At 44.7% G+C, this 26197-nt stretch overlaps 1 protein-coding gene across 1 annotated transcript; it reads left to right on the forward strand.

Moving 5' to 3' along the window:
* The first annotated feature begins 1239 nt into the window (after positions 1-1239).
* Positions 1240-26197, forward strand: pkd1b (polycystic kidney disease 1b). Its single transcript, XM_087175693.1, has 42 exons — positions 1240-1303; positions 2237-2417; positions 2523-2731; positions 2890-3008; positions 3562-3709; positions 3802-4067; positions 4154-4918; positions 5058-5189; positions 5328-5503; positions 5661-5788; positions 6341-10011; positions 10167-10319; positions 10521-10661; positions 11017-11299; positions 11526-11628; positions 11783-11911; positions 12195-12345; positions 12517-12654; positions 13800-13944; positions 14047-14748; positions 15356-15509; positions 15591-15846; positions 16000-16195; positions 16349-16516; positions 17294-17434; positions 17551-17761; positions 17992-18115; positions 18862-19005; positions 19139-19574; positions 20261-20372; positions 20468-20682; positions 21387-21589; positions 21680-21877; positions 21957-22111; positions 22269-22472; positions 22918-23092; positions 23175-23357; positions 23566-23670; positions 23773-23907; positions 23984-24186; positions 24861-24972; positions 25048-26197. Exons 1-42 carry the CDS (start codon positions 1240-1242, stop codon positions 25897-25899), a joined length of 12486 nt encoding a protein of 4161 aa, XP_087031819.1. The 3' UTR covers positions 25900-26197.

The following is a 26197-nucleotide window of genomic DNA, read 5'->3' on the forward strand; positions in this document are numbered from 1 at the left end:
CACACGAGAGGGAGTGATGTGCTGAATATCAGAACGGCTGTGATTCGGTCATAGGTAGGTAGGAAGCCACTAATCATTTAATACAAATGTTATTTCTTGAAATATATTCATCTTTGCAAAGTTTGTTACAATCTAAGACAGATAACGACCGTTAATGTAACGCTAAATAACGGTTACCGGAAGCACCTGTGAAGCGGAGTGATACATGTAGTTAAAAGTCCCAGTGCTGTACATGTTTAGCATGACGACAATAGGCTTTAGCACAAAGTATGGCTGTGCCTAACTACAGCCATTAGCATGTCTAGTTATGCGATGTTAACATATTTTGTATATACAGGCTTAATCTGTGAATTAATTAGAAAGTAAAAAGTATATTGTAACTGTATTCCCAATTAAACCCCCCATTTTCTGAATCTCTTTCTCACGTGAAGGGAAAACTTCTATCTCATAAAGAAAAATACAATTGTAGTCCTCTCCAGGCAACACGGATTGGCATCCTTTCTTTTAAAGCCATGTCTATTTAGTTTGCATGTGCGTCACAAAGCCTTTGTTTGGTTATTGATGAGGTCTTGGGTGTTGGTGCTTGGACAACAGGCCGTGGGCACAATGCAGAAGAACTTCTTTACTATAAATGTTTTGACAACCCAGAACAAGATAGTGATTCCTCTAAATTCCTAAAACATAGATAAAGCAACCATTTGCACCCAACATAGCACAGACACAACAACAACGATCCTTTGGTTTCTGAGACTTGTTTCTGTCAGGATCTTTAGTTGCATCCTGACTGAGGGAATCTGACCGTTTCTATTGAGGGCCAGGGATTTTACAACATGGTAATGAGCAGCGCCGGCCTCCTCTGTCCACTCTGCCTCTGTAGCTGTTGCTGAGAGACAAAGTAGAAGTCACCCAGGCGCTCAGAGAGAGCGGAGGCCTTTTAAAACAAGACACCACCATAACTCATTGTGTGTGCAGGACGAAGGGAGGGGTGTTAGTGGAGGGAAATGTGAGTGTGTGAGTAAAAAGAGAGAGGTGGATTTGAAGTGAAGGAAGAGGGATTGAAAGGGACACTAAATGTTTAACACTCGGGATGAGGGGAGACTCCAGTGACAATGACCGAAAAAAAAAAAAAAGATGAGAGGAATCCAACCATTTAACGCAATGATGGGAGAGTATTGATTTCTGTGATGTCCCTGTGAGACAATTTTTTTATTCTCAGAGGAATATGATTTGCTCTGCAACATGACAGACACACTTGTGGCACTACTGTGGATTCTGTGTGTGGTTTGGATCAGTGCAGCTGGAGGTGAGAAGACTCATTTTATAATGAATTAAGACTAAAAATAAAGATGGTGATATTTTCTTTGTCTTGTTCAGGGAATTTAAAGTCAGCGAGAAATCATAGCTTTGAACTCTCCAGATTCCCTACTCTGTAATTATCCTGGGCAATGGAGGCACTGCTAAAGCTCAACTTTTTCATTTTTACTAGCCTGTATTTTATATTTTATAAGGTTTTTCTGAATTTAACTTCTCATATAGCCCTTTTTATCTCAAGTACAAGTGAACTTTTACATCATTACGATGTTTAAGAAAGTATTCCCAGCTGCACTGCCGTCATTCTCACTCAGAAATATCCCATGAAATGATTATTCACAGTGTTTAAAGCTTAATTTACAGTGATGAATGCATAGTAAATGTACAGCCACATTGTGAAAGTTTTATAAAGTCGGACAGTGAATAGATTTGAATCTGAGTTTTAATTTGAGCTGAGGATGAGGCCGACATGTGTAATATTTGAATGTAAGAGATGACTGCTCATAAAAGAGTTCATCTTCTTTTCTCTGCACTTTGATGCAGACAGAACGAAGAGGCTTGGCAGGAGGAGACGGACAGAAACTCAGGGTATATTGAAGAAAACCTGCCAGCGAGCAGGTTAGGTTCACATATTAAGTTACCATGGTAACTGACTCAGAGTTAAAGGTATTTCCCTCATCTCGGGTTTTTACTAAACACACTTCCTGGAATACCCCCCCCCCCCCCCCCCCCCCCCGCTCATGCATCGTCTGATAATGAGCTGAGTCAATTATTACAAACTGACAGTTAATATCTTTAGCAGCTGAAAAAACAAGTGGAATCTTCAACGGCAGTTTGGTTTCTTTATACATATTTGTGGCTGAGACGATAATTGATCCGATAAGCGATCAGTGTGTCAGCTCAGTGTGTGATTATTGCCCTTCAGAGGACATTCCCTGTCCGAAAGGTGGGCGGATCCACTTGTCCAGCACGCGATGTTACTGGATCTCCGAGAGGACATCTTCATGGTCTGAGGCGCAGGATTCATGCAGAGAGACTCCAGGAGGGGGTCTAGCTTCTGCTGACAGCCCGGAGCTGCAAAACTTCATCCACTACTCCTTTCCACTGTGAGTCCCATGAACAGTGTTTGTCTGCTTTTACATCATGTTTTACTCCTCCTCGGTTTCTATCTTTTAAGAGCAGTTGCATTGTGGTCCCTGTTTTTTGTCTAGGAAAACAACTGTGTGGGTATGGCTGAAGGGATTTGGGGGAGAAAGGCCCGAGCAGGCTGGGGTTGTGGAGCCAGTAAGTCCTGCATGGTTGGCTGGAGGCAAAGGGGGTGAGAGGGAGTGTACCCAGATGGCCTTGGGGATACGGGGACAGCGGAGGAGAGCAGATTGTGCTGGACGATTCCTCTACCTCTGTGACAAAGAAGTAACTGGTGAGACTCTTGTTTCACTGAGGAATGACAGGGGCACACATGAACATAAAAAGTCCTTCCGTAATTCTGTAAAATGTCAAATGACAGCACTAACAGTTTGGGTATTTAATGGCGGCAATGCAAGAATGAGTGATTTTGGTTTATCCCTGTTCATGCAGAGGCTTTAGCGTCTGTAGACAGTTACCTGACTGGATTGGTTCTCATGACTGGCATCTATGCTCGAACCCAGATACATCCGCTTCCCAGTGTCCCGGACATTGGACAACGCACAGTGGAGGTCAGTAAAATGTCGGTCTCAAAGCCTGATTCCCGACCAAGAGCACAACATTGATGCACAACATCGCAGCTCATAGACACAGGCAGCATTGTTTGGTGGTAAAGGGTCAGAGGTTAACATCTACACATTGAGAAAGTTGTAACGCCTCAACACTTGCCCGACATGTTGCGATAGTGTTGTTGTGCGTGAAAAGTAGTTAGCAAGCGAGCAGAAAAAGGTAATGGATAAATTGTTGAAATAGAAAGCTGAAGTATTAAAAACTAATAGTTAGGCAAACATAATGGATACATGGCAAAACTGATCAGTTAAAAGAAATGCAAACTTGACCAAACCAAGCTAAATACTGACAGTACAAGTGTATGAAAAAATATTGTAACAATATCTACTTTTAAATAATTAACAGTATTAAATAACATGCAGTTCCAAATGTCTCTTAATTATATGTTTGCTTGCTTAGAGAAGTATATTGTAAATATATATTATCACTGTAATCCCCCTGCACTGGAGTGCTTTGGACTTCGTATTGTCGGTTATGCTCCTTTGACGCCCACAGATGCAGCTGTTCCCAGGATTGTGGTTCAGTCACGCTGGTCAGTTGGTAACAGTGGAGCTGGTGGTCCGGCCAAGCCCACTGTCCTCTCTGGCCCGTGTTCAGATCCTTCGACCCTACTGCGACCCCAACCACCACCTGGTACCTCCAGGTACAGCACATCAGTTACTAAGAATGTTGTCAGTACTGTCTCTGTAGGTGATGCTAAACGGTGCTGTTAACAATCTTCTCTTTGCTCATCAGGTTGCAGCTCTCTCCTTAATCCATTCAGCTGCTGCTCAGCGGTACCACTGTGTAACACTACAGGGGGCTGTAGCACGGGTCAGTACTGGTGCCACCTGCTGGAGGCCTGTCTGCCCACCACCAGTCCCTGCAGCCCCTACGACTCTGCAGCAGGGGGCCGTGGCTTTACTTTACCTCCCAGATACCCTGCAATACCACCCTTCTACCACCTCGTGGCAGATCTGTCTCTGAGGATAAACCCCAGCTCTGAACTGAAAACTATGAGCGTGAGTTGACCTCTGTTGCACTTCATTCACAATGTAAAGGTAGAATAGAGTAATACTTTAATACTCACCTGTCTTTTCTGCCACAGCTGCTTCTTCCAGATTCAGCAATCATGGTGTACCCGGACGATGTTGTGGCTATACAGCACACTCGCGACTCTGGAACCTTCCTGCATTGCCTCAATAGTGAAGCTTCTCTAAACTCCTCCTGGCGCCAGAGTTACCTGTCCCTTAGGGGGGCAGAGTGGGGAGGCTGGTGGCAGGGAGGTCTTACTTCGCTGACCCAAGGAGGCCGGTGGGTGGATGGAGTGGTGTGTGATCTGAGGATGCTGTACATGGACACTATTCACAGAGGCACAGAGCTCAATGATATCTTTGACTTCACACACACACAGGAAACCACAGCCCTTGATATTAGGCCCCTGACTCCAGATCCTACTCCGAGTTTGAGATCTGAATTTAGGCTTAATGTCATCCACCCTCTGCCGGACGAAAAGAACCAAATTCATGTCCAAATCAACTCCCCAACACTCATTGTAATAAAGGTCCTTTCTGGTCAGAACGCCAGGAGCTCATGGTCAGCCCCAGTGCTCCAAACTGGGGTCCCCTTTCTTCCATCTTGCCCTGAAGATGTGGCTTCGTCTTGGCCTGGCTGTAAGAGACAGTCCCTTGAAGACTGGTTCTCCTCTGTGACTCTCTCTTTGCCCTCAGTGGGGGTTCAGACATTGGACATCAGTGTGGTGGATGCAGTAAACTCTCAGAGTGTGAGTGTGAAAGTATGTGGCCACGAGGCAGTGACAGGGCTCAGTGTTGAGCCACATGGATGCCTGAGGACAATAATCGACACGTCACAGGTGAGAATGCTATCCTTTATTTACAATGTATGCATTTTGTATATTTAGCCAAATGCAAAACTATAATTTTGCAAAAAATCAACATAGTTTTGTGCCGTTTTCTTTCACAATGGTATCTTTTTATAATTTTATATTGTAGTCTTTTACAGCCAAAGTAGAGGGCGGTTCTTCAGTAAAATTCACATGGGTCATTGACAACCTGGAGAAGTTTGCCTATGAAGGGGAATCTTACACCGTCGTGTTCAAGAAACCTGCCGAGCATAAGCTCAGGGTAAGACACTTTATTGTCTTTATGATATTACATTTGTCCAGTTATTTCCTTTTGATGTGTTACTGAACTTAATTCAGGATGACCAGAAATAGTAAAAAAGGAAGAAAGAAAAAAAGTCATCTGCAAACCTCATACTAGGTAACAGCATCCAACCGTGTGAGCTCCCAGAGCCAGCAATTCCTCCTGACGGCCGATGAAATGACCCCGCTGGCTGAGCCAGAGTTCAAGTTTGTCAGGGAGGTCGTAGCTGTGAATGCTACACACCTCTACACCCTCAGGGTCAAAGTGGACACCTCTATGCCAGTCACCTTCAGGTATGGCAATATACAGTATGGGTATAAATAACCCTCAGAAATCCTCAGAGAAAATGATCAGAATGGCATATTCTATACCTTACTTTACAACAAAGAATTCCACCTTGTTGTTTTTGGTCTGGTAAATCTAAATTTCCATGTGGCACGTGTCATACAGGTGGGATTTTGGGGATGGCAGTAGAAAGGTGAGCCAGGCCCAGTCTGCTCCATGTCAGACCATGGAAGGGCGTGTGGAGAGAGGAGTGTATGTCCAGGACTCAGTCAACTATACCTATTCCATTCCAGGTAAACATACACACAGACTATAAAGCTGCACAAGACAACATTTTTATATTAACAGTCAAACACTTCATTTTTTGTGCAACTTTGCCATTTCCCTGAGCTTTACGGAGCATCTTTCTGCTCATTGTTTTGGCTGTAGAGCCTGCAACTTTACATTTTGTTAGCTCTCACCACATTCATCAGCTATGTTTCCAGTAGCAGTAGGCGGATAAACCCACAGCTGCAGCAGTAAATAATTGAAAAAAAGTAAGCCATTAGCTGGTGACCATAGTGGAGCACTTAGCTGGTAAAGAGTGAAATGTTTCATGCAGGAGACCAAAACAAACCTTTATTTTGACAGGGATCCATGAAACATTTATAGATCTTTTTCAACCTCATTTACATCTTTATATATATATTTATATACTGTATGTTCTTGAAATTTTAGATTTTCTGAAAATTCCCTTCTTTATTGACATTCAGAGGTAGCAATAAGAATGACACTGGTTGACTCTGTGCTAACTTATTATTCAGTACATCGAAGTAAAACCCATTTTAATATTTCATTCTATGCAGATGACTACACACTTCATGTCCAAGTCTCCAACCAGTATGACAACATTGGTGCATCCATGAAGATTAATGTCCGCCCTAAATTGAGTCATGTGCACATTTCCTCTTCCCCCCCGGTACCCCTTGTCAAACATACTCTTCTTCTGGAAGCTTCTGCAGAGCCTTCCACCCATGCTGTCTTTTACACGTGGGAGTTTGGCGATGGCTCCAAACCCGTCCATGGCAACCACCATAAAGTCCATCACTCCTTTGGATCTGCTGGGTTTTATAACATCACAGTGTGTGCCAACAACACTCTCACAACCCTGACCGCCTGGCTTATCCTGGAAGTTATGGAGAAAATCTCCGGATTAACCATTAGCTGCAGCGAACTCAGTGAAGTAAGCTCTGCTACAGATTTCAGAGCTAAAGTTGCCACAGGTACAAGTCTCATCTGGGATTTTGACTTTGGTGATGGGTCCCTGCGGGGAAACCTTACAGATGGTTCCATCTCTCACATCTATAAGTCTCCAGGGAATTATACAGCAGTTGTAACTGTCTCCAATTCTGTCAGCAAAGTTCATCAGTCTATCAGGGTAGAGGTCTACAGTTTGGCTGTTAGTGGAGTTCTTCCTAAAGAATGCGTCATAGTTGGAAAAGACGTACAACTTACTGCTCTGGTGACGGGGAAAATATCCATTCTGAGTTTCCATTGGCAATTTGGAGATGGAGCACCTTTGACTGTAGTGACAGGACAGTCCACAGTCATGCATTCATTTCCAAGCGAAGGGGCTATTCATGTTAGCCTGACAGTGTTTAGTTCTCTTACATCTGTATCATTTAATACAAGTATCTGTGTTGAAGCACCAATAACCAGCATGGCAGTGCAGTCATCACAGGATGTTGCGGCAGTAGGAGAAGAGGTATGCTTCAGGGTGTTCGTTTCCCCTGAACATATGACAGGTTACCAGTATAAGTGGTTTAGCAACTTTTCTAGTCTCACTAGCAAGATGGAAAACTCTCAGAGGTGCTTTGTCTTTAAAGATGAAGGTGTTGAAGAGGTTTCAGTAATGGCAAATAATAAAGTCAGCAACAAAACAGGCAAGGTTGCCATCACCATTCAAAAACCTGTGAGTAAGCTGTCTTTGGCGCATGATAGCCAAAGTGACACACTGACAGTCAATACATTAGCATCATTTTGGGTTGCTAATTGCACTGGAAGCAATGTGTCGGTAATGTGGGACTTTGGAGACGGTTCTCCGGTGGAGCAGAAGCAAAATGTGTCACATGTCTTTACCTCGACAGGTAATTTTACAGTCACTGCCACAGCATTTAATGTGGTGAGCAGAGACTCTGCGACCCTCAAAGTGCATGTTTTACTTCCTGTCACAGACCTTTCACTTCACACCAACCAGTCGTATGCTGTAGTGGGAGAGGAAACTCTTATCACAGCACTTACTAGTGCTATCAGTAGCACCAACTACTACTGGACTGTGGACGGTATAACTTCAACCAAACAGGGGACCTATCAGTTTAGGTTTGCTTTCCCCAAACCAGGATTATATCAAGTGAGGGTTATAGCCCAGAACTTGGTGAGTAGCAGGGAGGCAGCTATTTTAATTGAGGTCTTTGAAAGAATAGAGGGCCTCGAGATTGATTGTCACGGGCTGACAAACATGAAATACACACCAACCCAAGAGGAACTGCTGTTTATTGCTTCAATCACCAAAGGCTCCAATGTCACTTATCACTGGCTTGCTGCACAGGGCGGAATAAACCGAGAGATCACTGGTGATGGCAAGCTTTTTCATCTGTTTGCTGAAAGCCCTGGCCGTATCTCAGTTCAGCTAAGAGCCTCAAACAAGTTAGGTGAGGCCACCAGTATTGTGTTTTTAGAAACAGTAGAGCGTGTAAGAAGCGTACACATCACAACACAATCAAACATTGTGGCATTGGGGAAATTAGTGAATATTTCTGTGTCCGTGGTTGCTGGGTCAGAACTCGAGTACCTTTGGTATGTGAACTCTGATCCATCCCCCCTGCAGACACATGCGCCCTTTCTTCTTCACACTTTTACAAGTTTGGGCCATCGTCTTGTCACAGTTTCAGTTCATAATGTTTTCAGTCAATGTAATAACACCAAACAGTTCATTGTCCAAGAGGAGGTTCAAGAGGTGGATTTTGAAATTGAAGGAAAGACGCATCCATTTTTTATTAACACTAGTACTGCCGTTACACTCCATGGGCTTATTCTTAAGGGTAGTGATCTGCACTGGGACTGGAAAGTTAGAGGAGCCAAAACCAACCTTTTTAATGCCACTAATCAGACCTTTCTCTACACTTTTACACATGTCGACATCTACCAGGTGTCTTTGAATGTCTCCAATGGAATAAACTGGCAGATGGTTTCACACAGGGTCACAGTCCAGGATGGAATCGAAGGTCTTCTGCTGAATATAAGCAAGTCTTCCCTCTGCATTGAAGAAGAAGTTACCTTTACTCCAACAGTATCCATAGGAAGCAATGTAAGCTTTGTTATAACATTTAGAAACATAGACTGGATACACAGTCAGGACATTCTCAAGGGGCAATTCAGCACATCAAGCCTTCCAGCTGGGAGACATCTGGTCACAGTCAAAGCTTGGAATCTAGTCAGTAGTGCTGAGGTGTCTTCCAGCATACTGGTCACTGAGCACATTCAAGGTTTACGACTTGTAAACTGTTGTTCCACTGTTCTAGAGGCTCTGAAGGGAACCCGTTTCAAGGCTGAGGTTCAGAGTGGGTTCCCAATTAACTACACCTGGATATTTCACTCGGTGGGGTCGAAGCCCACATGGCTCACGGGCCGAGAAGTGATCTTTACTCCGCAAGAGAGTGGTATATTGTCTGTTAGTGTGATAGCCAGCGACGGAGTCTGCTCCCAGATGCTAAATGAGACAGCTTCAGTGGAGTGGCCTGTTAAGAAGATCAAGCTCATCTGTCATTCAGAGAGAGTATTTGTTGGATACGCTGTCAAGTTTTCTGCAACTGTGAATGGAGGGAGCAACGTCAGGTACCTCTGGGACTTTGGAGATTCCACTGAAGTGTTGGTGACAGACTTTGGCGCAGTCAATCATACTTATTATGTTGCTGGAAAATACAGTGTTATGGCCAAAGTTCTCAACAGTGTCAGCCACGTGTCCACACAGCTTCACGTGGAAGTGGAAGAGCTCCAGTGTTCCAGCCCTGAAGCTTCTCTAGTCCAGAGCCAGGCGACTATCTACAGGTCTAGACCGAGTTTCTTTGAAGCCAGCGTGGACATTAACTGCTCTACTTACAAGACCATCTACAAATGGGAGATATTCGCAGGGTCTGATTGTACAAATGGGAATGTAAATCTCTGCAGGAACAATGTCATTCTTATAAGTCCAGTGGATGCATCTTCACCTCTTCTCTTACTCCCGAAGCATACTCTCGATGTGGGACAGCATCGCCTTGTATTCACCGTTTCACTCCAGGGAACTCCTGTATTTGTCCAACGGACAACCAACATCACGGTGGTCCGTTCCCCGCTGGTAGCCGTCATCAAGGGAGGCTCGCACAAACTGTGGCCCTGCCTCAGTGACCTCATCATGGATGGATCTGAGTCTCAAGACCCTGATGTGGAGCCAGGAGTGGAGCATGCGCTGGAGTATCACTGGACCTTCATGAGAGCGGTAAAGGCCTTTTCATGTTGAATTTCTCATGGAATTGAAGTGATATAATTTGTTATTGTTATGAGTTTGATAAGTTTGAAAGGAGTGGGGTGTAGCATTAATTCTTTGATACACACATGTCACACATGTCACACTACTAATACGTGTATGTACAGAACTCCACGGATTGTCATTTTGTAAAGCAGCCCATTGGGAGCAACAGCAGTAGAATGACTGTACTTGGCGCTCAGCAGCACCCAGGCACAGTCTACATTTTCACCCTCACTGTACATAAGGCTGGGAGGAACCCTGCATCTGTCAACCAGACGGTGAGTATTGCACATCATCCCACATATATACCCCACACCTACCCACTGCTTTATCACCTTCCAACTGATTTGTTGAGGAAGGCTGTATGAAGTTTTGGTGAATATCTCTTGAAAAGTTTTGAGGACTTGGGCAATAATGTAGCAAGCAAAAAACTCACACTATGGTGCATTGCTATACTGATGCTTATCTCATATCTTTAGGTAACTGTGTGTGAAGCTCCTGTGCTTCCAGTGACTGTGGACTGTGTGTCCTGTTCCGATCTCTCCTTCACTCACCACATCAGCTACACCACCAACATCGTTCTCGCTGGACAATGTGAACAATGTGATGGCCAGACTCAGGTAATATTTCTGAAATTAGCTTTCACTTATGCATAAAGTTAATTTCATTTCGGTTATTTATGTAAAAAAACAAAACAAACAAGTGGTCTCGTGAGGAGAATGCTAAATGCTAAACTTTTAGCTTAAAGTAAAACAAGTCTTGAAAACATGACAAAAGAAAATGCAATGGTAGTACACGTGGAAACAAGATTACTTTAAGGCATTTGTTATTTTTATTATTTGACTGGATACACAGTCAGGGCACTCTCAAATTTAGCTTCGCTTAATTAGCTAAGATTAGCTAGATAAGCTTAGCAAGCTAAGAAAGTAAGACATTTATTGTTATCATATTTCTTATATGTGTCTTTTTTCACAGTACAAATGGAGTGCTGAAGACCAGACCGGCATGACCCTTGACCTCGATGAGGTAACCACCTCTACAGGGAGACATTCACCTAACTTGGTGGTACGTTCAGGTGTCCTCCAGCCAGGACTGAGTTATACGTTCACTCTCAACGTATCCCAGCCTGGCGGAGGTCAGTGGGGCAGCGACAGCCTGACTGTACCACCTAACACTCCACCACACGGAGGTGTATGTGATCTCAGTCCACAATCAGGCATACGTCCGCTGGAGACTGTGGTCACCTATACCTGCTCAGGTAACACTGTGGTGTGTGCTACACAGTTCATCTTGTTTTTTTATCTTTATCTTTAGCTTTCTTTTTTATTTGTCCTTTTTTTTTGTTTTGCTTTTGATTTTACAATTCTTTATTTGACATGTCAGTGGAGTAAATGCTTTACCTCTTAAAGTAATTTGTCAGTGTACCAGTGGACAAATATAATTAATTGTACAGTGTCTTCCTAACATCTGTTCTCTTTTGGCAGGATGGCAAGATGATGAAAGTGAGGCATCTCAGCTGATTTACACATTTCAGGTGGCACCCTGCCGGCCCATTAGCGCCATGTGCCCTACGCTCACGCTGTACAGGTGATTACTGGCCTTAAAACTATTAGTACACAAAGGGAACATGATCCTAAATTTTAAAAACTGCATCAAGAAGTAAAGTTTTAATTTGCTTTGTGAAAAGCTTTTTATCCTGTAATGGTTTTATTTAATGAACTCTCTAATTCCTTTCACCTAGGGGAACCCGTTTAACATTTGGCAGCCTGGTTCCAGTGGGAGAATCTGGCCAAGAAAAACACACGTCAGTTATCACAGTTACTTTGTTGGTAGAGGACTACCTGGGCTCAACGGTCATTGCTCTGAACAGGTAAAAGTCCTGTTGGGGTGTCCCATTTTCACCCATTACTATTATTATGTTCGTGTTCTATTCTTATTTCTGATTTGTGTGAAATGTAATAAATGAAATTAAAACTCCAAGATTTGAAGCTGGCACAAAGTAATCATTAATTACTTCTCTTCACTACGAGCTGTGCCTGACACTTTATTTCATCAAAGGTTGAATAAATCATTTGAGGGCAGAACACATCACGCCCAACGTCTTTGTCAAGTTTCAGTCGACTCTCACCACACTGGATTCCTCTCCTCTCTAGAACACTGAGAATTGAAAATCCTGCGAGGGACGAAGTTGCCAGTCAGTGGCTCAGAAACAAGAGCCAGACGGAGCTGTGGGCTTTAGTCCAACATGGCAACCCTCAGGAGATCATCCCATATTCCATTGCCCTTACCAGCCAACTCAATCAGGTCGTGTGTCACTGTCATATTTTCATATTCCGGTGCATGAAATGACGCGTACTGATTAGAGTTAACTCCCGTTTCTCCACCAGAATAACAGGATGATATCATAAGCATCATTGGATGTGAGATTTGCACCTGCTAAAAAGATTGAATTGTGCGTTTCACTCGAATCAACAGATGCCGTCTGGACAGACTGCGAGGGAGCTCGAGGACAGGAGGGAGATCCGAGGAAATGTGTCTCAGGCCCTCGCTTCTCTCTCCATGTCGTCTTTGCTGGATGTTGATCAGATCAGCTCAGCACTGGCACAGTCCACTGTGAGTGAGCGCTCTCGTTTCACATCTTGTTGATACACGTGACATCAGTATTACAGGAAACCTCAGAAACTGCTTCAGAGAAAGAGAGAGAAAGAAAGAGAAAGCCAAAGAATGTCAAAAGGAATAGTTTGGGAAATCTGCTTATTTGTTCTCTGGTGCACATTTAGATGTGAACATTGATACCACTCTCATATCTACAGCCAGCAGCAGGCCAGGCAAAGTAACTTCCTGGAGTCTCCGTTGGTTAACCCCCTGTTAAACTGTCAGTTGTTGCTTCTGCACCTATTTTGCTGCACAGATTAAACAAAGTAGATGTAACTCGTTCATTAGTGAACGAAAACAAATGTGCATTTTACACGAAAATGTCAGGGGCTACACTTTAAGGCGGCTGTAGGCTCCAAGGTTACAGGAGGCGGCGGCGGCGGAGGTGCCCTTATCTGACACTTCAGGGCTACAGCAAGGATTGTGATTAGCTGCTTGTTTTTTATCCTAACTCCTTCTGATGCCGGTGGGGTTGTTGTTGATTGAAGGAAACATCAAGGAAGCGATTACACTGCAAACCTTCTGCTCACCTTGGTACTCTGTGATTCAGTCTGAGACACAGCAAAATAAGGTTTCATGTTACCAGGATGTAACTCCGGTTCAATAAATAAGTAGAAGTAAATGTAAATGAAAGAAATGAACCCACTACTATAAATCAAAACCTGTGCCGCAGGTTCTTATGGCAGGACTCCTGTAGCAAGTTGCATTTGCTAAATTACTTTGTAAGGTCATTGGATTGTAGGTGAAATCAACACACACAGAGGATATTAAGCTCGTTTAGGAAGCCCCAATTTGCATGAACACCACAATCAGACAGAATTTTGCCACTTCAGTAAAATCTTTTCACCGTGTGTTGTGGAAGTCAGTTCATGAAGTCCGTTTTTTTACCACACACTGTGGAATTAAGTTCATGTGATCTTTTCCCACCACATTGTTGAATTGAGTTCATTTTTGTCCTGAGTAGCTCGCCATCAAAGGCCATGCAAACATAACGTTCAGGGACCAAGAGGAACAGGAGGCCATTTCACACCAGAACCCATTTTCAAGATTCTCACGGTTCCAGTTTTACTTGTGTTGATAATGTTTTCCTTCTTGTTTTTCAGGCAGTGCCTCGTGAGTTGGTATGTAAAGGCTGCCAGGAGAAGGTTCTGGAAGCTGTGGGGAGGATGATCCATGTGATGGAGACAGAAATGCGTCCTGGTGTTTTATCAGCTCTTGAAACAGGAAGGAACATCCTGAACGTCATAGGTGTGTCATCAACCGCTCTCCTTGTGCATGAAATGGTCAAAAGCAGACTGTGAAGTGACGTTACGGAATAGGTGGTTATCGTTCTGTTCTCTGCGTTCCCAGGTTGCACCTTGGCTGCTGTCTCTGAATCGGCTGGCGCCTCCAGTTCTTACGAAGGCGACACCAGCGCTGTGCGGTCGGCTCTTACGGTCGCCCTGTCGGCGCTCGCTCACGCGGGAGCTCTAATGCGCTCTCTGACGCACTCACGTGTTCACGGCGAGGAACCCTTTTTCCTCTCTACCCCTTATGTCAGTACAGTTGGTTTCCAAGGAGACCCCGCTGACCTCCTCTGCAGTCACCAGACAAACCAGATCCTCCCCTCTCGGTCACCATCAGCTGACGGCTCAAATAGTTCCCGCCGGTGTCAGTTTCACATCCCCACCTCCCTTATTGCTCACCTGAAGAGTCAGAGGTCGGAGGTGGTGCAGGTACTGTTCGGTGTCGAGTCCAGCCCGATGCTGACTGCAGCTGACCCTCCCATTTCAACCTCTCTGGTTGCCATGGAGCTCACCACTCCTCAGGGTGAGCCCATACCCATCAGGGATCTGGACCTTGCAGAGGCCATACAGGTCACCCTGCCACACAAACACCTTGTGGGACAGGGAGATGAGGGTGGAGATGGGAGAGTGAGTGAAGACAGGAATGGGACATGCCTCACTGTAACACTCCCCGCTGAAGGGCAACTGAAGTTCACGGTGAAAGCTGTGGATGGATTGGATGAAAATGCAGGTTTATACATCTCCTTCAACTTCAGCCTCACTCCAGGTACAGTAGATTATTTTTCTTCCTCTGGATCAATAAAATTTTACTTTATTTTTCTTTTCTATGCACCTACATACCTACTACTGATATAGACACAAAACCAATCCTAAAGCCCTCTTTATGATCTGTAATTCTTCCTTAGTTTTTTGTTTTTGTTTTTGTTGGGGGTTTAAAAGCTGCACTAACCAATATTTTTATATTGACAGAGGATCAGATCACTCTCACCATTCTTATCAACCTCGTTTACTTAAAGCTACTGTCCACTAGAAAGATCTTAAATATATATATAAATATATATATTTAATCTCAGGATTCAGAAATTAAAGTCAGAATTGTAAAACAAAAAAGACAAATATTCCTCTTCCGTATGAGTTCAAATTTAATACATGTAGTGGTTTTAAATATTTCTATCATAGTGACGTAATGAATGAACTGCAGTGACTTCTGGGACATTTCAGATGTCTAAAGTCATTCAGTCGAGTAATGAGGATCAACTATCTTTAAAGTTGATCATGCAGCACCTGCACAATTATTAATTCAGCTTTTCAAGTTCATGCATAAGTTATGAATTAAAAAAGGCTTTTTTTCAAGCTGCCTTATGCACTTGTAGGAGCTACTCCAGTGAGTTTGGGACATGTCAAGATAGAAGTGAGCTCTTCAGCGCCAGGGACTAATGCATCCCAGGATTCCCTTGAGAGACACCGGGCTCTCGCTCTCTCCGCTCCGACCGCCTCCTCGGAGGAAACCGTCTTCCTGTCTCCACTGTGAGTCACCGATCATTTCTTTAACTCAGCAAACATTTGGATGAGTTCAAGAAGTACGACGGCAGTTTCTTTCCACAACAGGTCCAACGGGACGGACAAGCCTCTCACTGTCGACCTGACCTCCTCTCTGCTCGATGGCGGCCCCGTCCGTGTGTCAGTGTGTGTGTTCAGCTCTCTGTGCCAGTACTACAGCGTGACGGAGAGGCGATGGAGCAGTGAGGGTCTAAGGCCATTGGAGGGCAGCACGCTCCACGCGGCGCGCTGTCTCACCCAGCATCTCACCATGTTCGGGGCCAGCTTGTTCGTTCATCCTGGGGCTGTTGTTCTGCTGCCTCCGGTATGTGACAGCACAAAGCATCTCAGCAGCTTTTTGATTTTTATGTTGACAAACAAACATGTAATTCATCTAACCCACAAAGTCAGGATCAGAAAGGGGAAAGTCATCAACGGGCTCTTTCCCTTTTTCCCCTCGCTCCCTCCCTCCCTCCAGTCAGGCGGCCCCATGGGTAACATAGTGGTGGGGATCGTGTGTGCTGCCCTGGTTGTGATTCACCTGCTCGTGGGGCTTATTGCCCATAAACTGGACCATTTGGACAGCGTGAGACTGAGCCAGGTCCCTCTGTGTGGCCGGCCCGGGTTGTACCATTACAGAGTTCTGGTCAAGACCGGCTGGAGGCGAGGAGCAGGTCAGCCAAGGACACGTCAACAGAGATGTAGAAATAAAAACAAATGCAACAAAAATATAAAGTCACAAATGCATTTTCATGTTTTTATAAGTGAAATCTCGAACTATACATGATTGAAACGATGTTAATGTTGTTGTGTGTGTGACCCATAAGGCACCACGGCGCATGTTGGCATCAGTCTATATGGTGTGAACAAGAGCGGCTCTCGCCATCTGCAGCGGGACGGAGCTTTTCAGCGCGGCGGCCTGGACCAGTTTCACCTGGAGACGGATCACAACCTGGGAGAAGTTTGGAAACTTCGCATCTGGCATGACAACACAGGTACATGGCAGCTGCACAAATATCCTTTAAACGTTATTTGGTATTTTTATTGATTCTTTTTAGACCCGTGAGCCAAAGACGTTTTTCCTTCTTAAACTAGAAAATCGGCGCTTTAGAGTCGCGTCACTCAATTCGACATTCCTATTGGCTCCAGCGGATGCTGTCACAGCCAATCAGAGTGTCTGGTTTTCAAGGAGCAGACAAAAGCGCCCATTAATACTGCTCCACAGGATGAGCAGAACTCATGATCAGATAAAGATAGAAATATCAAATCATGTCTAGAACAATCCAAACAAATATGAGCAACTTCCTGTGTTGAAATGTTCCTTCTTTATTGTGGTTTACAGCTTTTATCCCTTTTTTTTTGTTGTTTTTATGGGCTATTGTGCTAATTCTGAATCTGTGTAGCACTTGGTGAAACTTTTAAAAATCAAAACTTTATGAGGAAGAACACAAACATATTAAAAAACAAAAAAGCCTTATAGTGGGAAACGACGGTATCGTAAAATAATCTCCTCTGGCATCAAGAAAGTATCAAGTATTTAAGGATTTTTCCAAATTGATTTACTTTGGACATTTTCACCCTTTTTAACTAGAAATACAAATTTTCAGTTTTCAAATTCTATTTTCATGTTTGTGCATTTAACGTGTGGCTACGTGCCGATGTAAATCCCACTTCTTATCCGAAACAAGTGCGACACCGGACATCAAACCCACAGTGAAGCAGGAGATGAATGACCACATGTGACGTTAACTGAATCTGGTAAAAAAACGTAGGTCTGGACCCGTCCTGGTACGTCCAGCATGTGGTGGTGTGGGACCCGCAGACAGACCACATGTTCTTCTTCGTGCTCGAGGACTGGCTCTCTGTGGAGAATCAGAAGAGTGAGACCGTGGAGAGGGAGATTCTGGCCTCATGTAAGATTTTACTGCCGTGGAATTATCTTGAATAATAACATCCACTTTATACCGAAGACAAAAGATCAACGTGTCTGAAAGATCCGTTTCCAACCTCGCCGATGTTTCCTGTGCAGGTCCAGAGGAACTTACTCGCTTTCGACGGGTCCTCGCCTCCCAGCTGATGTTTGGGGTGATGGAGCGCCACCTGTGGCTGTCGCTGTGGGAGCGTCCCACTCACAGCTGTTTCACCAGGGGTCAGAGGGTGACCTGCAGTGCCCTCGTTCTGCACCTCTACCTGGCACTGGGGGCTCTGTGGTATGGGGCTGTGGGCTCCGAGGGGAGCAGGTGAGACGGCTTCATAGCCTCAGTGTAAACCCGGAGATAATAATATCACATCTGCCGTATTATTCAGTTTGTCAAATTGTTCCATAGCAGTAAAGTTTTAAAGTGTTTTTGTCTCTTTGTCACAATGACATTCAGCATATCAGCATTTTTATACAGTTGAATCAAGTCAAGGCATAAAATTGAGAGTTGACAGGATGAAAACAGTTTGTGTCCCCTTTTCTTTCCACAAGTGGACCAGTGTCGTCCCAGCTGCTGGTCAACGGCGAGACGGTTGCGTTGGGGGTGATTTTTGCAGGACTGGTGTTTCCTCTCCAGTGTTTCCTCTGTTTCCTGTTCAGAAAAGCGCACAGTCAGGTAACTCACCTCAACGTGTATTCTCATGATCCATTTTTACTGTTGAAAGATTCCCTGAGAAGTTTGACACCCTGGTAAGTTTGTTCTTGTCTTCTTTTTGTAAATATGTTTATTGATTTTACAAAAGCCATTGTGTTTGAATCGAAGCAACACACATTAACAACAGTGGAAATAAAAATAAGAGGAACGAAACATCTCACAATCAGACAGGCGGGAGACTCAAGACTTACACAACAGTAAAAGTAAAAATGCTCATAGACAGGTGTCGCTCAGGTCTTTACTAGCAGAGATATCTAAACCAATATATGACGTAAAAGGCTCCCATGTTCTGTGAAATACATCGTCTTTGCAGTGTGACATGCATGTCAAATAATCCAAAAGATACATATTCAAATATGATCTTATGCCAATATGTTCAGGGTGTAATTTTATCTGTTATCCAGTTCAGAAGAATGTATTTTCTTGCACAGGATGTGAGCATTTTGTCGAGTTTCCTTTTAAAATTCACTAGTAATCGGCGTTTGATATCTCAAGTAACATGCAGTTCTTCTCTGCTGTTGCTCGTGGCTTCAGTGTGTTAGAGGTCATTACAGTGTTGTGTGTTGGTTTTTGTTTGTCAAACAGTCTTATCTCCGTACGGAAACAATACAAGTGACTGTTTCCCATTTATAATCGTACACTAAGTGTGTGTGTGTGTGTGTGTGTGTGTGTGTGTGTGTGTGTGTGTGTTTGTATGTCTAACCCAGGTAACTGTGGACATGTCAGTTCCTCCGTCTCCTGTCTGTCACTCCGTGGAGATGGACGTTTACCTCGGCCAATCAGAGCTCTCTGGCCCTTCCTTCCTGTCTCTGCCGGACTCTTCCAGCCACGTCCGGGACAGTCCTTCATCTGTGAGAGAGCACACACACGCACACACACACACACACACACACACACACACACACACACACACACACACAAATCGGGACACACAGCTGTTAATCTGCACTTGTCTAACAGCAAGTTTTTTTTCATGGTGTCTAGTTACTGGAGAGCAAGGCGTTTGACTCCAGTATCCTGGACTTCTGGGCCGCCTCTGGCTTGGTGCCACAGACAGACGTAGCATGTCAAGACGAGGGTGTGGTGGCGTGGCCGTCCTGTGACAGCCTCCTCAATCTACCAGTAGACTTATGTCCCACCAAGATGACCCCGGCCCGCGACCTCTGCAAGGCTTCACCTGCTCTGGGCCCCGCGCGCCAGTTGAGGAGGAAAAAGGCCTTGATGCAGCTGCGCCTGGCGTCGCCGTCCTCCCCTGACACACCCACTGCTCTTGTCCCTTCACCTTGCAAATATCGCCCTTCAAAAGAAATTTCAGACTCTTATTACTCCCCTACTGCACCAGATCAGAAGGTCCTGACCGTGAACGCAAACCCAGTCCACATTCAGAAGCACAACTTGACAACGTTTCTGACTCTGTCCGGTGAGAAGCTGAAGTCAGAAATTCAGATAACCACTGACTGGGTTCTGGTAGGATTTTTTTTCAATGCTGTATTTACCTTTAAATAAAAACTTAACACAGTGACACATCAAAGATTAAAAGAAAATTAATTATTTATATTCAGTAGTCCTACAAGCTCTTTACAACCAACTCTACCTCGACCAGCTCCAACAGAAAAATGCTGATAATCCTCTGATGCATCAGTACAATTTAATAATGTAAGGTTGGTGATGCTAGGTAGCTAACAGGTGAAAGTGAAAGTGGCTGCTGGCTGGTTAGTTTACTACCTACCTACCTACCACCACCTCTGGACTGACACTGATAACCTAACGCACCCTGATCTGCTCTCGCCTCCTCCGTCTCTGACAGGAAGTGCGATGTTTGTACATGATGTGAGCCTCCAGATAGTCCCCGCTAGTATTCCTGAAATGATCCTCACTCCAAACATAGTGCGGACAAGTTCACTCAAATATTGGTAGGGACATGTCCCTACTGTCCACGTGCAAACCTACGCCCTCGAATCACTGACAGGAAACCTGGTTTATTCATCATGTACATCTGAAAAGTCTCTTTTACAAATAAAGTAACAAGAAATAAAAAAATGAAGGTTGTAAGTTATTCAGTGAAGTGCATCAGTCTGACAAGTGTATTTATGTCCCTGATGCCAGAGGAGGATCTGCTGATGTCCATAGCAGCAGCAGAGGACACAAGAGGCCCAACCAACAGCAACTCAGACAGTGGCCGGGATTCCCCCAGAACCATGTCCTCATTTTCAGCCACGTGAGGATCGCCTCTGTGTATCATCCAAACGCACTTTCACACAGTTCCGTGTTGCGCCGGACATTCAGTATTACTGTGATTTTGTCCATTTTTAGGCAAAGCACCTCCTGCAGCAGCTGGTCCGATCAGAGCGAGGATAAGTCCCTGTGTGGAGCAGAGATCCACATGCCAGACCCGCGGTCCTGTTCCTTCCTGTGTGGGGAAGGACTCTACAAGTGTCCCTCTGTGCAGTCTGTTGACTCAGTGGCGAGCACCTTCCTGCCGAGCCCTTCTCCTGACTCCACACGCTCCTCCTCCACCACACGCATAGGTACCGTCAGATATACCCCAACAGCCATTTCACTGACCCCACCTGTCATGTTCCATGTACAGACTTTAAATCAGATGTTATTTAATCACTCTTTAGTTTGTAAAAGTGGGTAATTTCACATTGATGCTTTCATGCAATGGAAATGTGAGTTTTTGAAGTCGATTCGATCGTTTCAATCACTTTCTGTTTCATATGTTTATCATAAGATGAGATAAAGTTAGATAAGATACGATAAGATGAGATGAGATAAAAATAAGATAAAATAAGATCAGATGAAATAAGATCAGATGAGATGAGATGAGCTCGAACTGGAATATCACATTGGCAGTAATCAGACAGTTTGCTTTGACACTTCTGGAAGTTTCTCCACACAGAATCTCAGGAGCAGAGTGACCATCGTGTTCTGGGTCATCCAGGAATGTTTTGTTCAGGGAGAGGGAACATGATGTCCACAGAAACAGCCAAGAGATATTCTAGCTATATATTTTGACCATTTATCAATTTCTTTTAACTAACTTTAAACATTTGAACCATTTGTAATGTATTCTAACAATTTTTCCTTTGCTTTTAGTTATTTCACTTGTATTCACACTACTTTACCTATTTCAAACACCATTCCTTTTAGCTAATCATTTTTCCAATTTGTATGATTTTTTTTTTCACATAGTGTTTAAGATATCCGTCGCTCTATTCCCTCACCCTAGGCGTTGCTCGAGGTCAGCCCAGCTGGCTGCTCCCTCCCTGGGCGCTGGCTGTGATTTACCCCCTGGTGGCCGTGCTGCTGGGAACCTGCCTGACCGTGGTCGGACTCTACGGCAGCTTCTTCTCCAGACAGGTAGTCCTCATGTGGCTGATATCAGCTCTCTCTGCCTTCCTCACCTCTGCTCTCCTGCTGGAGCCTCTCAAGGTGAGTTCAAACACGTCTTCTAATTAACTCGCTTCTTTGATCTCTTGGTGAATAGTTCCTTTGATTTGCATCTCTGTCTTCCTCGCTCAGGTGTGTGTGCAGGCGTTGGTCTACACAGCACTGTGGAGGCCTGTGGATCCAGAGGTGGAGGAGCAGCTGGCTCGGGAGACCACTGTGGTCAGGGCACTTGGAGAGCAATGTGGAAAGGTTCGACCACCATGTGGCTACGGACTGCTGCAGGCTAAAGAGGAGGCGCGCAAAGCCCAAGCTCTGCGATCACTAATGAGGGTGAGAATAACAACAAATTAAAAATTTTAAGGGCATTTTTCTCTCTCTTTTTTATCATTTTAATCGGTCTTTTCTCTAGCACTGTGTGTGCCAGCTGTTATTTCTGTTGCTGGTGCTGATGGTGAACTACCAGGACAGCATAGAGCGGAGGCAGGGCAGACTGCTGCACTCCTCTATCAGACGCCATCTTCACACAGCACCCTTGGGGGTCCCTAACCTCACCTCACTCAGAGAGTAAGGACACTCAGCTTCATGCTGTCAAAACACTACATCCAAGCAAAGCATGACATCATATTCATAATATGATGTCATGCTTTGACAGAGAGCGTCTCTGTCAGCTGTGCACGTGACTTTCACTGTGCAAACTCATGTTTACTCTCTCTCCATCCAGCTGGTCGGATGCAGAGCAGTGGATCAACCACACCTTGGTGCCACACCTGCACCGACACCCTCCACTGCATCTTGTGGGGTTGCCACGGCTGCGGTACACACGCAACACGCTTGACCACACGGCAAGCGTCCTTCTGGGAAACAGCAGCATGATGACACACCAGCTCCTCGGTGACCTACACGTGTCTGATTGGAGCAAGAAGTTGTGGGTGGATTTGTTTTCATTTTTCAGAGCAACCAAATCTATGTGATTACCTTGTTTTTGAAAGTAATGAGACGTTTCACCTCATTAAAACAAAACAATGCAACATCTTTTCTTCTTCGAACAAATGGAGCAATAAGAGATGACAACATATTATTTGCATGATGTGACTTAATTTTCTCGTGTAGATTATCAAGATATTTTGTATTTCAAAACTCCTAGCTTCTTCTGATGTATCTTTTGAGTTAACTTAATTGTGAAGGTTTTATAATGAATTATATCCCTTTTCTGTGAGACCGTCTTCTTGTGAAAAACGAGCCCGTAGGCAGCAGGTTGTCGTGACCCTATTTCAGGAGACACTCATATGGGTTGGAGGAGTTGTTGACATTATTAAAAACACAGATTATGATTTGACATGTTATAACAGTGTATTCTTCATCTCTTCCAGGTTTAAATCTCTTTCTGTTGATTTCACACACTACCATAGAGAGTCTGGTTTATTTGTGTGTGTGTCCGTTCAACTTGAGTGGGCTCAGACACAAAGAGTCACTCCCTTCCTCTCCATCCATCCACTCCTCATCCCTTCATCCTTCTCAGGACTGGACCTTCAAGTGGCACTAATGGTAAAACTTTGTTTACTCTCAAATACAAAAAAAAACATCAAAAATAATTTCAATGATAAAACTCTATGACTTAATATTGCAGGTTCTTCTTCTCGTCGCTGCTCTCCTCATCTTGCTCGGGCAGCTGTGGTCCATGGTTACTGAGCGTGCCCAGTATCTGCATCAATGCAGACACTGGTTCCAGCTTCTGTTGGCCTTGTTGTCACTGGCAACGGTTATCCTGCAGTTCTGCTTCCTGTCTCTTGCCTCTTCGTGTGTTTCCAAGGTAAATACCAAAAAAGAGGAAACTTTCCAGATGACACACTGAGATCACCTGTTACATCATTATAAGGCCTTTCCTATACTCCGCTCTCACTGGACTTAGTGGTAGAAAGAACTAGTGATTGTTAGTTTAAAAATTGCTATAAAAGTAGAGATTGACTAAGAGATGTGTTGCTTGGTTGTCCTAACAATAACCTGTGTTCGCCATTTAGCTTCGGTCCCAACCAGACGACTTCATCAACTTCCACAGCGCTGCCCTTCTGGCGCAGAGGTCGTCTCAGTGCGCAGCCGTCCTGCTCACGCTGCTTGTTCTAAAGGTAAATGAGAGCTCGGGTTTGTTTCTTCATACACTAACACTGGTCCACAGTTTCACCGCTGTATTGAATGTCTGCTCCTCTCCATCGCTGTGTGTTCTCCAGCTGCTGGGAACCCTAAGGTTTGTGCGGAGGTGGGTGGTGATAGGCAGAGTGCTGCAGAGAGCCTGGGGGGAGCTGTGGGCTCTGATTGTCCTACTGCTGCTGCTGCTCGTGCTCTGCACTCACCTTGGAAACACGGTACAAAAAGAAAAGCACAAGAATAGAATGTTTATAAAGAAGAAAAGTATTTGATATAGCCTTGTCTTCGTTTCAGCTGTTCTCTCGTTCAGTGGAAGGCTTCCTGTCTGTGCAGGAGGCCGGCGTGTCAGTGCTGTCCATCCTACGTGGACGAGTCACTCTCCAACAATTATGCAAAGTCCACACAGTCCTTGGATCCCTGTATGGACTACTACTGATGGGAGGAGGTCTGTGGCTATTGGCCAGACTCTGTGGAGCTGTTCTCATTCATACATACAGGTACATAATATTACCTGCAGTATGGGTGGGTGGGTAAAACTCCCAGCACTGCATTATCAGAATGAGTGCTGCATGAAATGCAAAAAAATCATATTGTGATTATTTTGGCGGATGTGAACGGTTGTTTTTACATTTAATTTTCACTTAATGTTGTCACACTTTTTACCTTTAACAAAAAAATTGCAGCTCCTGCGATTTGGATGTTGCACTTGGCCATATCATGATTTTGATTATATTTCGATTAATTGTGCAGAAGAAACAAAACTTTAAATGAAACCAAAACTTCCAGTGTCCCTCTTTGTCTAATATGACAAGTTCCCAAACGTAGGTTTTTCTTGAACAAGGGTAAAACTTTGACCAGATGATGGTGCTAGATGGAAAGTCGAGGGATTTCCACACTGATTACAGTTGGTCCTGTGTGGAACATGAATGTCATAACAACATTTCACAGAAATCCGTGCAGTAACTGTTGAGATATTTCAATATGGACTGAAGCAGTGACCCAACAGACGTCCGCTATCTGCTGTCTGATCTGACGTCGAACCGGCTGATTGTTCTCACGTGTATGAGAATAATTTTGCCAATGAACATGCTGACCTGAAAGTGTGGTAGCTACAAAATGCTGAGCACCAACAAGGGAGTTTAAAAGTGTAAATTCTTCCTGTGTCCTAAAGGGCAGAGCAGGTAGAGCTGTACCGTCCAACCATTGAACCTCAGGACTATGAGATGGTGGAGTTTTTCATCAAGAGACTGAAGCTGTGGATGGGACTCACCAAGGCTAAAGAGGTGAAGAGTTGTAGTAGCAGTGTTGTGTTTGAGACGTTGATGTTGCTTATTCCACACGTTTCTTTTCCTTTCTAGTTCAGGCACAGGGTGAAGTTCGAAGGCATGGACATCCCTCCTTCCAGATCCTCCCAGGAATCCCGTCTCTCCACCTTTTCATCCACCCTGCCCTCCTCCTACTCTCCTTCCCTGTCCTCCTCATTTTCATCCCCCCGTCCCCCGTCCTCAGCTCTGTCCGTGAGGTCCGAGGACTCATCGGTGTCCGAGCCTGGGTTTGACGTCTCTCCCTACCTGGACCGCCTAGCCCCCTGTGTCACTGCTCTGCTGTCCCGTTTTGATCGGGTCAACCAGATAACTGAGGATATTCACAACCTGGAAATGAAGCTGGAGGAGGCGCAGACCAGGAGAAGGAACAGGTGGATCAGTAACAACGAGGAAGTTGCAAAAAGATTCGGAGGGTCGACAACAAAGCCAAAGGAACCAGAAGACGGAAGGTTAACAGGAGAACTTAAACACAGGACGACGGGTCCTCTTTACAACGAGCCGTCCTCCGATTCTTACGATCCCCCCGCACTTCACTCCTCTGCTGCCTCCATCTGCATCTTTCCCCGAACACTGAGCTCCTACTCCGAGTCTGAGTCTGAGTCTGCATCTAGAGTCTGCGGTTTGTATCCCGCCGGTTCTCCTAGTTTTGAACGGTTCCCCGGGAGAAGAGCTTGGCATTCTGGGAGCTCTCATTCAGCTGATGCGGCTCAGAGGGGCTTCCAGTTCCTAGGAGGAGCCGTTCCACGTGGCGGAGAAAATTCAGCATTCACAAACGCCAGACCCAGGAGCGAAGAGGGGGTGAGGAGGCGTGTCAGTGACGGGATCCCCGTGAAGAGGAAGGCTTGGATCTCTGAAGGACCGGACACTGAGCAAGATGACAGCTGATTAATCCTATTGTCACTGATAGAGGTTGGGACTGGATCTCCGTAGCAGTCTTCAGCCGTAACACGCTGAAACAGCTGGACTCTATTGCTTCTTTGGAACTGCATCATTTTTCGGTCTCTTCTTGCCTCTGTGAGCTCTTTCAAAATAAATGTCTTGTATCCTCAGCAGTGTTCGGGAATCTCCAGTGTTACAGAAAACTGAATACTGAACTGAAAGAATGTGCTGAATGCTGTTGTACTTTTATATAAGAAACTCTGCAGATAAAATAAAGACAAGTGACCATATGGTCTGAAGGTGG

The sequence above is a fragment of the Seriola lalandi genome, unplaced genomic scaffold (assembly GCF_002814215.2).
Source record: "Seriola lalandi dorsalis isolate HSWRI2012SDOR001 ecotype SW California unplaced genomic scaffold, Sedor1 jcf7180002054483, whole genome shotgun sequence".
Taxonomy (NCBI): Eukaryota; Metazoa; Chordata; class Actinopteri; order Carangiformes; family Carangidae; genus Seriola; species Seriola lalandi.